Genomic DNA, 17063 nt, shown 5'->3' on the forward strand with positions numbered 1-17063 from the left:
TTAGATTTTAGGTTACCAGGATAAGTCCCTCACTCTCAAACAACAACTCCATGAGCAAACGCCAATTGGGGCTTCATATTCCAGCAGCTGCTGTACATATAACTGCAGACAAAATGTCAAAGCAATTCTCAAAAGGTTGTGTAAGCCGTAAATGATAAGATATTTTCAAATCCTAGCCTGTCTCATTATGCGTCTGCTTCTCATGACTGCAAGAGCTACCTCCTCACCACAATATGATGCTTTGTTCTCTTTAGCCTTGCAAGGATTGTTTCTTTCAATAAAGTACTTGAGAGCTGGAAAGGAAGTGGCCCAGAAAAGCAGGGAGGTTAAAAAAGCATAACTCACTGGGCGCCAGTGGCTCACGCCTGTAATCCTAGCTACTCAGAAGGGAGAGCTCAGGAGGATCCAGGTTTGAAGCCAGCCAGGGGAAATAGTTTCGCCAGACCCTATCTTGAAAAAACCCTTCACAAAAAAGGGCTGGTGGAGTGGTTCCAGGTGTAGGCCTTGAGTTCAAACCCCAGCACCCCAAAACAAAAACCAAAGCATAGCTGTAACTTGACGGTGCTAGGTAAAAAGATGACAAAAAGAACCAACTCAAAAAATGCATTTTATCCTCTTTTCTCTTTTTGACCAGACTGCCAGTAAACTTAAGACAATTCTAATATAGTATAATGTTTTACCTTAAATAAATTAAATTTTAAGTATCAATCTAGGAGCTCAGCATTCTAACTGTCCAGTAAAATCCTGTTTTGCAACTGCAACTGAACCTCATCCACAGCTACCCAACTCTTAAACAGGCTCTACGGACTCTTCTCTAGAGCCACATTAAGACTATGACTAACAGCCTCTCATCATACCACCTAGAAGTTCTCATGTAATTATGCCACGAATGTCACGAGTTAGTTCCTAAACTTTAGAAAACTATGACAGTGGAAGCACCATGGTAAAATGCTAATCTGCAGCAGACTGTTTGTAGCTTCAGTTCCTGCTTAAACCTCATCGTGATTTAAATAGTCAGTGTATCATCCTATTGTCAATCACATCAAGAACTGACTGCCTGGTGCTGGTGCCTCACCCCTGCAATCCTAGCTACTCAGGAGGCAGAGATCAGGAGGATAGAGGTTCAATGCCAGCCAGGGCAAATAGTTCTCAAGACCCTTCTTGAAAATACTCAACACAAATCAGGGCTGGCGGAGTGGCTCAAGTGGTAAAGCGCCTGCCTTGCTAGCAAGTGTGAGGCCCTAAGTCTAAACCCCAGTACCGCAAAAAAAAAAAAAAAAAAAAAAAAAAACTGACTTTGCCAGGAGCTGGTGGCTCACACCTGTAATCCTAACCACTTAAGAGGCAGAGATCAGGAGGATCATATCTGGAAAAAGAAACATCACAAAAAGGGGCTGGCAGAGTGGCTCAAGGTATATGCTCTGAGTTCAAACTCTGGCACCTCAAAAAGAAAAAAAAAAAAGACTTAAAAAAACAGAAAGAAAAAAAGAATTAACTCTGACTCTAATAATTAAAGTTAATGACCTTCAACTAAGATGGAGTGTCTTGGCTGCCTACTGCCCTAGGAAGTAAGGTACCAGAATCAAAGTGCAATCAACAAAATATTCAAAGTGTACAATATTTAGAACTTCCACTAAGTTCAATGAAGATGTACCTCCATGAATATACCAATTCACAGCTTTAAGTCAATAAAATACACAAATGTGCTACAGTATACATGCAATCAGAATGTATTAAAAGAAAATTAATGTATCAAATCCTATTAAAAATATAATCATGCTGGGTGTGAGCTGGGCTCACACCAGTAATCCTAGCTACTCAGGAGGCAAAGATCAGGAGGATCACAGTTCGAAGCCAGCCCTGGGCAAACAGTTCTACGAGACCTTATTATGAAAAACTCTTCACAAGAAAGGGCTGGTGGTGGCTCAGGTGATGGCCCTGAGAAGTCCCAGTACCAAAAATAATAATAATTATACATATATATATATATAAAATTGTGAGTATAAGTTTGGAAGTGGGAATGACAATACTTCAAATACAGCAAATAGAGCTATTATCCAACCGTTACAACAAATTTGTTCTCTATGAAACCACTAATAGCCTAATAAAGAACTCTGCCAACCTGCCAGCTGTACAGTACAATAGTTTATAAACCATCATCGAAGTGATGCCACTTATAGAAAGTCCCAGAAAAACAACTTCCCCTCAATATGTAATACTTTCAAAGAATGTTTCAGGTTTCGGTTCTCAACTGTTACCATTAAGAAAAACTCTTTAGGGCTAGGGAGGTAGCTCGTGGTAGAGCACTTTGCCTAGCATGCTATAGGCCCTGGGTTCCATCCCAGCACCACCAAAAAAAGACAAACTCTTCACATCAAATTTCAGTAATTTCATTAAATGATACTTGAAGCCTGTGTTAGCATCTAAAATCAGTTCTCTATGGTCATTGTGCACATGGCTCAGTATATGTTACACGCCTGGAATTTATCTTTTCTCTATGGCGTGTTTTCTTTTTTCTTTTTTTAGCAGTACAGTGGTTTGAACTCAAGGCCTCACCCTTGCTTTGCAGGCCACTCCTCCAGTCCTCTATGGCATGTTTCTTAAATACCACTAGAACCAGACCCGAGGAATCAATCTCTGGTAATATTGTGAGTGACCATTAACAGCTCAAAATATTAATGACATATCAAGGCTGTATCAGACTCCCAAAAGTAAATTTTTACTCCACTGTTATTTCGGAATACTTAAAAAAGCATGGTAATGCTAAAATAATACTGTAGCCAGTACAGTTAAATAAATCTTATACCACAATCTAATAAAGTGGACTAACATTTAAATTAAAAGTGAAGGTGGTACACACCTGCAACCTAGCACTCAGGAGGATCAAGTTCCAGACCAGCTTGCACAACATAGCAAGTTCAAGGCTAACTTGAGCTACACACAAGGAGACCCTGTCTCAAAAAAAACAAAGGTTGGGGAATGCAGTTCAGTGGTAAAGCAGTTGTCCAGCACATGCAAGGCCCTGGTCTAATCCTCAATGAACATCATGGGGAAAAAAAATGCTTGGACTACTCCTCAGAGTAAAGCCAGGGCTGTCACGCCCTGGCTTGGATCTTCCACAATACACACATAAAAGGTGAGACTAGCAGGGTAGTGCACACCTATAATCCCAGCACTTGGGAGACTGAGGCAAGAGGATTGAGAATTTTAGCTAGGCTATGCAGGGAGACCCTGTCTCAAAAACAAAGCAAAACCAGGTGATGGAGCAAGTGAGTAGCACTCCTTGTCATATTCTCTTGGGGTTTACTCCCAGGGATGAGGTAGAAAAGCCCTGGACTGTAATCCCGACTCTCACCAGTTTTAAAATGTGTGACCTTCAACCTCAACTCTCTGGAGCCCACTTGGCAAAGCAGGCAGGAGGACTGACTGGATCACAGCTAAAATCCAGTTCAGCTCCAGGATGCTATAGGTATATTTCATCAAGAAAGCTGCTATAGCACTGATTCATTTTCCAAATGTTTTGTGTTTTTGTGAACACCCACCATTCACAGACTGCCTCAAACAACGCGATAATCCAACAAAGTAATGTATTACAGCAAAGATCAAGGAGAAATGAAACAGCTCACCTGGACACTCTCTCCCAAACAGAAGCAGACAGAATCTACAAAAATCTAGTCCTTTCAAAGGGAAAGGGCTGATAAAGCTACCAACACTTAAAAGCTTAATTCAGAATTTTTTTTTTTTTTTTTTGCTTTTAACACATCCGCCTTAAAAAAGATCCGCCTGGGGTCTATTTTAAAAAAACAAAAACCAAATAAAACTCCTACAACTTTTAACGAAGAGGTGATACTAGTGCAAAAAATCCTACACAATGATCAGATGAGCGGTAGCTTCCTCTTATAAAACATCAACATCATGTTCCTAAAATAAAACAAAAAACTTTATAGATACACCTCGGTTACGGAAACACAAATACTGATCTCAATCTTCAAACTGCAGCCCTGTGGATGCCGAGGGAAGCCATCAGCTCCTCTAGGCAGCTTCTGGCCTCCTTCCCTCCTCCCTTAAATCTGAAAATGCATTTCTGGTTGGGTGCCTGACGTTGTCACTTCATCCCTGGCCTAAAGTCCACTGGAGAGGGGAATTAAAAAAAAAATTGAATTAAAAAACCACCATTCCCCCTGCAGAGATCAGAAACACGCAGACCACACTTGCAGCGGCCGGATCACGAGGCCGCGCGGGTACAATTTCAAAAAACTTAACTGGACGGTTTTATTTCAATTAAAGAAAAGAACCTCAAAGGACACCGTGCATCAAGCAGTACCAAAGAACGGCCTAAAGTCAAGTTGGGGGGAGGGGGCGCGATGGTCGCCAGCGAGGCCTGAGGACAAAGTAGAAGACCGTGGGGGGGCACAGGATGCAGGCGCGCGGCTCCGGAGTGGGGGGAGCGGCCCGGGGCGCCCCCGGGACCCCAAAACAGAGCGTGTGGACCCGGCGTCCAGGCCCCGCCGGCTGCCCCGCGCGCTGACAGCTGCTCCGGGCGCGGCCCGCCCCGGCCCGGGAACCCCCCGGCCCGGCCCGGCCCGGCCCGAAAAGGATACTCCCGGGTGCGGAAGGCCTCCTGCGTGTGCGGGATGGTGAACAGCGGCTCCTCTCCGGGAAGCGGCTTCACCAGCGGGAAGGGCTTGCGGCCCAGGAGCGGCGCCATCGCGGCAGCGGCGCCGCAGGCGGGGACGCGCGGCGCCTCGCCGGCCCGCCGCTCAGCACTGGGCCCCGCGGCCGGGAGCAAGCGCCTAGCTCCCGGGGTGGTGGGGGAGGGGAGGGGTGAGAGGGCGGCGCGAACTCCGGTCCCTTACTGCTGCCGCGGCCCCGCCAGCGCCATAGAGGGCACAGAGCTCCTGCGTGCACCGTGGCGTCTCCCGGCCGCCCCCCACCCCCCCGGTCAACCTTCGTTACGGATCCCCGCGGCCGGCAGTCAAGACTCCTCCTCAGCGGCACCGGAGGAAATTATTGAAAAATGGCGGGAGATTCCCCTCCTCCCCCCGCCGGTCCAGCGTACACACTAACTTGCTCCCCTGTGGCGCCGGTGGCGAATGCTCCAATAGGCGGAGAGCTGGCCAGTGGTCACAGTCTATTGGCTCCAACTAGCTGCCGCTCGGAACCCTAGTTCCGCCCCTCTGCCCCTACCGCGTAGTTAGGTTGCAGCGCACCAGAGGGCAGCCTGAAGAGGTGAAAGGTCACGTTATGTAAGCGCCGGTGACAGGCGTGCGGGACTCCTGCAGCGGAGTTAAAAGTGGGGGACAGCGGGGGATCGAAAGGCCCAGAACTTAAGGAGGTCAGGCCAAAAAGCTCCCTCACATATACAGACATTGCGCCATCTGTCACCGACGGCGACACCGACATCCGGGCACCACTGTCCGTGCGCCGGAGGGGGAGGGGGAGCGCGCGGCCAGGGGCTTTGTCTTTCCACCAGTGCTCCGCCCCCTTCTTAAAGGCGCCGCGCTCGGCCACGCCCGGGGATGCGCGGGTGGAGTCGGGCTCCCAGGAGGGGTTGGCGGGAAGTAACCCCCAGACCTTCCCCAGATAGAGAGTCTCAGAAAGACCACGTCAGCGCTAGCCTTGCTCCTCTCAAAGCTAGCTTATTCCTTGTCCGGAATCAGGACAAGATCAGGATTCTAGAAATGATAATGTACAAGTTTCTTTGAAAAAAAATGTAGAAAGGGAGGAGTGTGGTGGTTCACATCTGTAATCCCAGCGCCCAAGTGGTTGAGGCAGGAGGATTGGGAGTTCAAGACCAGCTTAGGTTACATAGCGAGACCCTGTATCCAAAATATATATATATATCATAGAGCGCCTGTCTAGCAAGCCCGAGGCCTGAGTTCAAACCCCACCACCGCCAAACAGCAACAAAACTGTTAAAGGACGAGTGAGGGTGCGTGGACTCAACAAGTAGTGCTACCCTCAGCCTGCAGTGTTTGAGCAGAAACGACACGCAGGGACTGCCTAGGAAACACAACGACCAGCAGGGCGCCTTGGCTCACGCCTGGAACCCTAGCTACTCGGGAGGCTGAGATGGGGAGAATCCAGGTTCAAGGCCAGCACTGGCAAATAGCTAGCAAGACCCCATCTCCAAAACACCCAGAGCCAAATGGACTGGAGGTGTGGCTCAAGCAGTAGAGCGCCTGCTTTGCAAGTGGGAAGGCCTGAGTTTAAGCCCCAGTTTCACCCACACAAAAGAAAATCCAAGGCTGGAAGTGTAGTTAAGTGGGACAGCACTTGCCTAGTTTGTGCAAGCGCAAACCCAAGCCCTGGATTTTCATCCCCAGCACCAATAAATAAATAATCTTCCACTCTAGGGAAGGTTGCTTGTAGGCCAGAGGCTCCGCCTCTATGAATCCTCCTCTGACCACCTCCCAGAGAAAGGAGATTTTTTCTCCCTTCTTCCTTCAGTAGCCAAGAGGATTGGGAAGTGAGAAGTCCCCTCAGAGAACAGAGCTTTTCATTGGGAAAAGATAGGAATTGGCTAGACAGAGAAATGAAGGAAGAACATTCTAGGCAGAGAGCTGAAGATGGGGCAGGTTTGGACATCATGGCTAACCTTAGGGTTTGGAGGCAGAGAGCACAAGTGGTGAGAGTGACATAGGAATCGGTCACCCTGGCCCCTGAGTGTGTTGACTGAACTAGAGTCACACCTAGTTAGGTGACAGTGTCACTCAGGGCCCAAGTGACAGGATGGTGCAGTCTGGCAGACAGAGGTGAGCACGCTAACCAGATGGTTGTCAGCAGAGTCCCACCAGCAGACTTCACGCAGAACAGGGGCTCCGGAAACTCTGAGAAATAAATTACTGGGCTGGGCACCGGTGGCTCGTGCCTATAATCCTAGCTACTCAGGAGGCAGAGATCAGGAAGATCAGAGTTCAAAGCCAGCCCTGGCGGAGTGGCTCAAGGTGTAGGCCCTGAGTTCAAACTCCAGTTCCAAAGAAACCAAACGAACCTCTAAGTGCACAGGAACACTGGGCACCATAATTACTTCAGTGTTTGAGACTGCTGTGGGCTAGAATTCAATGCCAGTGTTGGTGAAACCCGGATCTAAGCTGGGAAAATCATGCATGGGCTCCTTGGTTCCAGCCATAGGAGCTCCAGACCCCCTGAGAGCCATCTAGAAGTAGGAGCTGGGGGTGGAGCTTTGTGAGGGGACCACATCAGCTGCAGCCTCAAGAACACCCATCGGGAGAAGGCTCCCAAAATAAAGAACGGTGCTTAAGCCTTGCAGAGGCACAAGTATTGACTCTGGAGTTTTGGGACCCCAGGCCCTAACTCCTGGGCTTCCACGTGTCAGATTTGTTCACTCACCCCATGCTTGAAATAAAGAGACATTCACGGTGAAAAGCAGGGAAGGGAGGTCTATTACAGGGCTGGGGACAGGCGTGGGAAAAAGCAGAGGGAACACTCAGCCCATCTTCAGCCATCTTCCGGGTACACACATGAACTTTGGCTTTAAAGAGACAAAGAATTAGGGCAGGGGACAAAAGGTCTGCATAGTCAAACAGTCCCAGCCACAGGTGTGTTCTAGTGGTCGAGGGAGACATAATTGACCAACATCTTAGTCCTTGTTCTCCAAGGATTTCTGAGAAGATGTCATCACTGTCATCACTTGAGGGGAGCCATCAGTTCTCATGATGGCTCCTGCTCCAGGGCGCAGCCTCATCACTATAGGTCATTGTCCTTATTTGGAGAGGTGTCTGTCCTGCAAGTCTCCACTGTTCCTTATGGGAAGTTTCAGTCCTTTGTCATGAAGATGTCATCAATCATTTCTGTCCCTCTTTGATTCCAAGGTGGCTACAGGAGAGAATGGCCCATAGCAAAGAACAACAGGTACAAAATGGGGACGGGGATGTCAAGCTTCTCCTGTTTTTATCAAATTCACGGGCCCAAGTAAGGAGTCAGTGCTTTTCAGCAAAAGCAGTTTAAGCAACTTTTACATTGTGGTTGGTTTTGCTCTTTATATTTTTCTATATTTTGCAGTTAGCTTTTCTATATATTATAGATACAGCTACATAGATATAAATCACATAATAATACAGAAAATAAGCCGAGCCCTGGTGGCTCATGCCTATAATCCTAGTTACTCAGGAGACAGAGATCAGGAGGATTGGGGTTTGAAAAAACCCATCACAAAACAGGGCTGGTGGAGTGGCTCAAGGTGTAGGCTCTGAGTTCAAACCCCAGTACTGCAAAAAGAAAAAAAAAAAAAAGAAAGAAAGAAAATAATAAACCTCAATATGACTTGCTGGGTAGATGTCCTCCATTTCTGTGGTTCAAAATAGCAATAGCTTAGTCGCGCTGGTGACTCACACCTGTCATCCTAGCTACTCAGAAGGCAGAGATCAGGAGGATTCCAGTTTGAGACCAGCCAGGGCAAATAGTAAGAGACCTTACCTTGAAAAGAAATTACAAAAAAAAGAGCTGGAGGAGTGGCTTAAGCAGTAAAGCACCTGTCTAACAAGTGTGAGGCCCTGAGTTCAAATCCCAGTGCTGCCAAAATAAATAACAATAGCTTATTGACATAAGATTTTAACATCTTGAAAATGTCAACAACAACAACAACAAAAATGTGGGGAGAGGAAACTGTCAGTTTCCTGCTCTGAAACTTTCATTGATTTCAGTTGCACACAAAAATTATGATTTTTTTTTCAAAGTTCCAGAGCTTGTACTGAGGGTCTATACCTTGAACCATTCTACCAGCTCTTTTTTGTGATGGGTTTTTTTGAGATAGGGTCTCTTGAACTATTTGCTCCAGCTGATTTTGAACCTCGATCCTCCTGATCTCTGCCTCCTGAGTAGCTCGGATTACAGGCGTGAGCCACTGATACCCAGCTTCCTGATTTTTTTTTTGTGGGACTGAGGTTTTGAACTCAGGGCTTTGCACTTGCAAAGCGGGCGCTCTATCCCTTCAGCCGCACCTCCAGTCCATTTTTCACTGATTACTTTGGAGATTGGGGTCTGGAAAACTATTGTCCAGGCTGACCCCTCAAACCTCAATCTTCCCAATCTCAGCCTCCCAAGTAGGTAGGATTCAGGCGTGAGCCACCTGCAGCATCCTGTACGATCATGATTTTGAGTTTACTCTTCCTGTCCAGTCTTAGGGCTCCTACCAGCTGGCATGCCCTCCCAATTTCCAGAATTCACTGCGCTTGTTCCTACCCACTGCCAGGAGTGTAATTCTTCTCCATTCATCTGAATCCTACATGGGAGGGGAGCAGGGTGTTGTTTTGTTGGTTTTATTGGTTTTTTGCTTGTTACTGTTTTTTTCAGGAGACTGGGTCTCACTATTTAGCCTAGGCTCATGTCGAACTTGCTACTTTCCTGCCTCAGCATGAGTGTGCTGGAATTACAGGTGTGTACCACAATGTCTAGCCCTCTACCACTTGAGCTGTGACCTCAGCCCTTTTGTTTTTATTTCATTTTTCAGATAGGATCTGGCAAATATTGCCTGGACTGGCCTGGAACTCACACTTTCTCCTGCCTCTGTCTCCTGAGTCGCTGGGATTACAGGCATGAAACACTACACCTAGCTTACATTTTCTTCTTAACGTCTTTCTCAATTGTTGCAGCCCACATCCCCATTCACTGAACTCTCAAGAATTTTTTAAAACATAATTATTTATTCAGTGAGTTTTCTCTCCAAATGTGTGAGGAGGAAAACAGGGGTGCTTGGCTCCCAGCAGTCCTGACCACAATCCTCCTGGGCTGATCGGGGCCTCCAGCCCTCTCTCCCATTTAAATGGACAAATTAATAATAAAAGACAGACATTAAAGCTGGCAGTTTGCAGGTACCTGCTCTGGGCTGACTCCCCGCAAGAAGACACAGGGAATGCTGCCCTGTGCGGCTCCCCGCTCGGTTTCATAACCTGAGCTGGGTCACAGGGCCTGTGCCATGCTCTGTGCCCCTCACAGCCATGTGCTGTCACGCACCCTTCCTCACTGATGCCATCATAACCCTGTTCAAAAGGTCCCAGTTTCCCGCTAGGCCCAGCGGCTCACGCCTGAAATCCCAGCTACTTGGAAATTGTTCACAAGACCTTATCTTGAAAAAAATATCACAAAAAAGGACTGGTGGAGTGGCTCAAGGTGAAGGTGCTGAGTTCAAACCCCAGTATTGAAAAAAAAAAAGACACTTCATAGGTAAAATGTGGGAGTGTTAAAGATACACAACAAACTGTTTTAACATTGGGGTTCTTATACTGAGTAAAACAGAGCAGGGGCAGCTTAAACTTTCCTTTAGCTAAGTGCTCCTTTCCCATCATTCTTGGCACTCTGGTACTCCTATAACACTGCAAAACATTATCAGTTTGGCCCAGAGACATTAAGTATTGGTCGGTTTTGCTCAATCTGTGTGTTTGCAACATGAATGCCTGTTTCTCTCCTTTCATAAGCATTTTTGTAATCAAAGGAGTCATTCACCTACTGTCTTTCTCAAGATAAAAGTTAAATGCTTTTCTTCAAAGATAGGCTTGTCTAGCACTTCTCAGACATAGTAATCACCTGGACAAGGCCACTGAGTAGTCTTGTAATATGCTATGGATCAGAAGGAGGTGTAAGACCAAAGAGAAAGGCACAGTTGCGCCCAATTTTTTTTTTTTTTTTTGGTGGGACTGGGGTTTGAACTCAGGACTTCACTCTTGCAAAGCAGGCACTCTTCCACTTGGGTGAAAAAATGAACCTCCAGTTCATTTTTTGCTCTGGTTATTTTGCAATGGGTTCTTGAGAACTATTTGCCTGGGCTGGCCTCAAATCTGGATTCTCCTGATCTCTGCCTCCCAAGTAGTTAGTATTGTAGGCATGAGTCACCAGCACCTGGCTCAAGTTCTGCTTCTCAGTTCCTGTGCCTCAATTTCCCTAATTGATCCTGCCTCACTTCCATTACTTCTAAGTAATATATTTCCAAACAGATATATTGATGTTTTAGTTACTCAGTTTTATTTTTTTACTTATTTTTTACAGAACTGTGGATCAAGCCCAGGTCATACCAGTGCTAAACACGAATACTGTATCATGGGGCTACGCCCCAGGTACATTTCTGAGTTTCATTTTACTTTATTCTTTTTAGACAAGTTCTCACTATGTAGCTCAGGCTAGCCTCAAAATCCTGATGCTAAGATTACAGGCATATGCCACCATGCCTGGCTAGTTGCCCAGTCTTTTTTTTTTTTTTTTTTTTGCAGTTCTAATGTCCGAACTCAGGAGCTCACACTTGCAAGGCAGGAAGGCAGGTGTTCTGCCACTCAAGCCACACCTCCAGCCCTTTCTTATGTTATTTTTCAAGTACGTTCTCACATTTTTGCCCAGGTTGGCCTGGATTTTGACCCTTTTATTTATACCTCTGTATAGCTGGGAGCACGCCAGCTGATTGGCTGAAATGGGGCCTTAGTGACTTTTTTCCTGGGTTGACCTCAAATTATGATCCTTCTAATGTCTGCCTCCCTCGAAATTAGCTGGGATTAGAGATGTGTACCATCATGCCCAGCCTGGTTTCCCAGTTTTGATTGTTAGCTGTTGACGGTTTTTCATGGAAGATGAGTTCTTAACCCTCTGTTAAATAAAGATGGTATGGGACCATTGTTTTGACCGAGTTCATCTCCTAAGCTCCAACAGACCAGACCAAGCCAAAATGGAGACATTCATGCTACATAATCAAACTGAAACTTTAAGAAAACAGGTAAGTGACAAAATAGAGCAGTCTTACCTGAAAACAAGAAATTCCAGTCTATGAGAGTAGTAAGGAAATCCTCTGCTTTAACCCTTATTTTCTTTTCTCTTGAGATTAGTGAAGCAAGGATCTTACTATGTAGCTCAGCCTGGCCTGAAACTTTCCTGCCACTTTCCTGCCTCAGCCTCAAAGTGCTAAGATTACAGGTGTACCTACCATACCTGGTTCAACCTCTTTTTTTGTTTTGTTTTTTTCGGTACTGGGGCTTGAACTGAGGACCTATACTTTGAGCCACTCCACCAGCCCTATTTTGAGTTGGGTATTTTTGAGATAGGGTCTTGTGAACTATTTGCCTAGGCTGGCTTTGAACCATGATCCTCCTGATCTCTGCCTCCAGAGTAGCTGGGATTACAGGCATGAGCTACCTGTGCCCAGCTGAAAGAATATTCATTTTTTTTTTTAATCCTGACTACTTTTTTTCTTTTTCACGGTACTGGGGCCTTCACCTTGAACCACTCCACCAGCCCAACTTTTTGTGATAGGGTTTTTTGAGATACAGTCTGGAGAACTATTTGCCCAGGCTGGCTTTGAAGTGGGATCCTCCTGATCTCTGCCTCCTGAGTAGCTGGGATTATAGGCGTGAACCAATGACACCGGCTCCCGGCTACTTTTTATTTAACCCTTCTCCACTTTTCTTTTCTATTCTGTTTCCTCGTTCTAGCCTTACAAAACCTACTGTCTTATTGCCCAGTGGGAGCTCTCAGTCTACTTAGTAGAATGAAGTTCACCCTGATTCATGAATCATGAATAAAATCCAGTAAGATCTATAATAAATTTGTTGTTGGAATTCTGGATTTTGGTGTCTCTTATATCCCCCTACAAATGCCACACCATATGCAAACATACCCCCTAAATATATGGACAGGTTAAATCAATATGCAGCATGTAACTTGTGATTATGTGTAATTTACAGACACGTGGCAACCTCATTACATTCCTTGCATCTTTTGTTTTTCCTGTCTTACTGTAGTCTTTATTTTTTTTTTCTTTGAGACAGGCTCTAGTTGTATAGCTCAGGCCGGCCTTGTTTTCTTTTTCTTTTTTTGGGGGGACCGGGGTTTGAACCCAGGGGTTCACACTTAGACAGCAAGTGCTCTACCACTTGAGCCACACCTCCAGTCCATTTTGCTCTGGTTATTTTGGAGACGGGGACTCACACAAACTGTTTGCTGGGGTTGGCCTCGAATAGCCAGCCTCCTGATTAATCTCAGCCTCCCAAGTAGCTAGGATAACAGGCATTAGCCATTGGCACTCAGCTTTTTTTTTTCCCAGTACCATTCCAGACTGACAGAGCTACAAATCTCTTCTCAATGTGTGCAAACTCATCAGATGGGCAATGTCTCCCCTCTTTTTCCTCTCTATGGGATCCTCCTCCTGTGCACAGCTTCTGATGGTGGGCTCCCTAAAGCCAAAGAAGTCGAACTCGGATGTGACCTTTTCAGCCCCCCACAATCTGTCCTCCATCTCTCCACCTCTTCCCTCAAACCCCTTCCTCCTTAGCAAAATGCTAGGTTTATTTGGGCTTTGAAATAGTCCCATGAAACTTATCCAGGGCTCTTAGGAAAATGACTCAGCCTGACCAAGTCCAAAGTGAGTTTGTGACATTTTGTGCCCAAAGTAAGGAGGTGCTCAAATGACGAGGGGTTACCGAAAGGCACAGGAGGCATGGAGAGTCCCACAGCAAAGCCCGGGCCAGTGTGGGCATTAAAAACTGACCTGGGGCTGAGCACATAGGCAAGGGACAGAGTATTTGCCTCACTTGCCTGCCATGCACAAAGCCAGGTTTATCAGAAAAGAAAGGATGGAAGGAAGAGAGAGCAACAGAGGGAGGGAGATGGGGGAGGAGAGACAAAAGAAAGGCAGGGAAGGAAGGGAAGAAGGAGGGAAGGGAGGGAGGGAGGGAAGAAGGAAGGGAGGGAACAAGAGAGAGGGAGGGAGGGATGGAGGGGGAAGAGGGATGAAAGAAAGAAATGGAGGAAAGGAGGAAGGAAGAAGGGAGGGAAGGAAGGAGGAAGAAAGGAGGGAGAGAGGGAGGGAAGGAACGAAGGAATGGAGAGAGGGAGGGAAGGAAGGGAGATTAATTTTAGAAATTCAAATCAAGCCAGAGGCCAGTGGCTCACACCTGTAATCCTAGCTACTTGGGAGGCAGAGATCAGGAGGACTGGGGTTCAAAGCCAGCCTTAGCAAATAGTTCCAGAGACCCTATCTTGAAAAAGTCCATCACACACACACACAAAAGGCTGGTGGAGTGGCTCAAGGTGTAGACCCTGAGTTCAAAACCCCAGTACCACAAAAAAAAAAAAGAAAGAAAAGCACAAAGAGCTGGGGGTGTGGCTCAAGTTGTAGGCCCCGAGTTCAAGTCCCAATACCGCAAAAAAAAGAAAAGAAAAAGAAAATAGACAAATCTAGGTTATAAGACAGTCTACAAGTAACTGCCTGAACCCGTCAAAACTATCAGTGACTTAAAAGCCATCCTCTACTCACCTGTCATAGAAGGTTCTACAAGACTAAAGAGACATGAGACATAAAAGCAATGTGTCACCTAGATCAGATCCTGAGTCTGGGGCGGGGGAGCTACTCTATGTCCATCAGTGAGATGATGGAGGACATTTGTACTAAATATCTCATTGTTACATTTTTTATGGTTATGATACTCTGGTTATGTTGGAATGTCCTAGTGCTGAGGAGATGCAGCTCAAGCAAGTACTTAGGAGCAAAGTATCCACTATTTTAGTTTGTTTCTGCTGCTATAACAAAATGCATGAGGCTATGAAGAATGGGAATTTCTTTTCTCACAGTTCTGGAGGCTGGGAAGGCCAACACAGAGGTGCTGGCATGTCCAATTGCTGGTGAGGTCTGCTTTCTGCTTCCAAGATGGTACCTGATGCTGTACCCTGCAGAGGAAGGAACACCTGTGTTCTCTTGTTTAAAGATCACCCGCATTTAACCTGATAGGTTTTCTTTAATAGTTCAAATGTGCACAAAGATTAGGCCCACTGCTACTCGGAGGGAAATTACAAGTCATTTGTGAGTCACTTGTGGTCACTCCTTGACTTTTCGCCATTTTGCTTCTTCTCACCCTTTGACACCTTATGGAGATTTCAGGATGGCAGTTGAGGTTGCTAGCCTGAATTTTTCTTTTTCTTTTTTTGATTGTACTAGGATTTGAACTTGGGGCCTTAAGCGCTCTAATTGAACTATGCTCCAGCCCTGCCAGCCTGATGAAATGGAAGTCAAAGAAAAGTTTCTGTTACACCTTTGTCATCATCCCACGTGCTCCTCTGTGGGCTCTATCTACTCCAGCACTTACCAAGCTATTTTCTTTCTTTCCTCCCTGCTTCCTTCCTTCATTTCTTTCTTTTTGTGGTACTGGGGTTTGAACTCAGGGTCTCACATCTTGAGCCACTCCACCAGTCCTTTTCTGGTGAAGGTTTTTTTTGAGATAGGGTCTCGCAAACTACTTGCCCAGGCTGGCTTTGAACCTCAGTCCTCCTGATCTCTGCCTCTTGGGTAGCCAGGATTGCAGGTATGAGCCACTGGCGCCTAGTGCTATTTTCTATCTGGTTCCTTGACAAGGTCTACCTCGCTGCCCAGTCCACTGGTCTCCTGGCGTGGCATTTCTGACCTCTGCATTCCCAGTTCTAGCATCTAGTCCCAAAGTTACCATGAATGTCTACCTACCACTAACTCCCTTTCTTTCCTGCTTACCTTTTCTGACACTTGTTTTCAGTAAGTGGTTTTCAATTATAGAAATTCAATTTGAATGCCAGGCACCAGTGACTCACACCTGTAATCCTAGCTACTCAGAAGGCAGAGATCAGGAGGTTGGAGGTTCGAAGCCAGCCCAGGGAAAAAGTTTGTGAGACCCTATCTTGGAAAAAACCCATCACCAAAAAGGGCTGGTGGAGTGGCTCAAGGTGTAGGCCCTTGAACACCTGAGTTCAAACCCCAGTACAGAAAAGGGCTGAGTATAGTGGCCCATGCTTGTAATCTTAGCTACTCAAGAGGCAGTCTATCCGGAGGTTTGAACTCATGGCCTTATGCTTGCTAGGTAAGCCAGGCCCCCACCCCTTTCTGGCTTTTCTTTTTCAGGTAGATTTTCAGGCTTTTGCTTGGTCCATGACCCTTACCTAGTGCCTCCCACGTAGCTGGGATCACAGGCACACGTCACCACACCCAGCTGCTTGTTGAGATGCAGTCTTGCCCAAATTGGCCTGGAACCTCAATCCTCCCAATTTCTGCCTCCTCAGTAACCGGGATTACATATGTAAGTCACCGCATCTGGTTTCATTTTTTGAGACAGGGTCTCACTATGTAGCCCAGGCTGGCCTCAAACTTGGGATCCTTCTACCTCAGACTCCCAAATATTGAGATTACAGGACTGTGTCTGTACATGGTTAATACCTGGCCATTACCTGGTTCATTTTTATGGTCTCTTATTCATTGTACATTTAAAAAATAAAATTTTAGATGTACAGCACACAATTTCAGTTACCTGTGACACTAACTTGACAGTTTGATAGTGCTATGTTAAAATTTTTAAGAAAACACAAACTAGGGATAAAACAGGCAGTAAAACTTGTATTCTAGTCTCATGCTGACACTTCCAGCTTTATGAGAAATATGAGGAAGATACTGAAAAATTTTTTGTTTTGAATCCAGTGTTTTGCACTTGCAAAGCAGGCACTCTACTGCTTGAGCCACACCTCCTCCATTTTGCTCTGGTTATTTTGGAGATGGGGTCTTGGGAACTATTTGGCTGGGCTGGCCTCGAATCACAATCCTCCTGATCTCAGCCTCCATATTTGTTAGGATTACAGAGGTGAGCCACCAGTGCCAGACTGAAATGAAATTCTTGAACAGACAGAAGAGAGAATTCTTTCCAACTACAATTTGTTTTCCTTCAGAATCAGTAATAAAAAGAATTTATGGTGTCCAGGCCTGGGGAAGGGGAATGGAGAAACGTGGCTTATTGGAGGTGAGGTTTTTGTTTGGGGTAATGACAAAGTTCAGAGCTACATGGCAGGGATAACTGTGTATTATGGTTGTACTTAGAACCACTTAAAATCATTTAAATGAACACTTTTGTCTTTTTTTGTTGGTACTGGGATTTGAACTCAGGGCCTCCCTCTTGGTAGGCAAGCATTCTGCCACTTCAGCCATTCCCATTCTTTCAGATGGAGTCTTGAGCTTTTGCCCAGGCTGGTCTTGGACTGTGGTTCAAGTGTCTCTGCCTCCTGGGTAGCTGGGATTACAGGCACGTACAACCATGTCCAGCTTGTGTTATGTGTAT

At 46.1% G+C, this 17063-nt stretch overlaps 1 protein-coding gene across 1 annotated transcript in view; it reads right to left on the minus strand.

The window, feature by feature from the left end:
* Baz1b (bromodomain adjacent to zinc finger domain 1B) overlaps positions 1–5366 on the minus strand; it is a 55682-nt gene extending 50316 nt beyond the window's left edge. Inside the window, exon 1 of the mRNA XM_020160866.2 lies at positions 4602–5366. Within this exon, the coding sequence (XP_020016455.1) occupies positions 4602–4708 (107 nt within the window). The 5' untranslated portion in view covers positions 4709–5366. The remainder of the gene's footprint in view (positions 1–4601) is intronic.
* Positions 5367–17063: the final 11697 nt, after the last annotated feature.

This window comes from Castor canadensis, chromosome 6 (assembly GCF_047511655.1).
Source record: "Castor canadensis chromosome 6, mCasCan1.hap1v2, whole genome shotgun sequence".
Classification (NCBI taxonomy): Eukaryota; Metazoa; Chordata; class Mammalia; order Rodentia; family Castoridae; genus Castor; species Castor canadensis.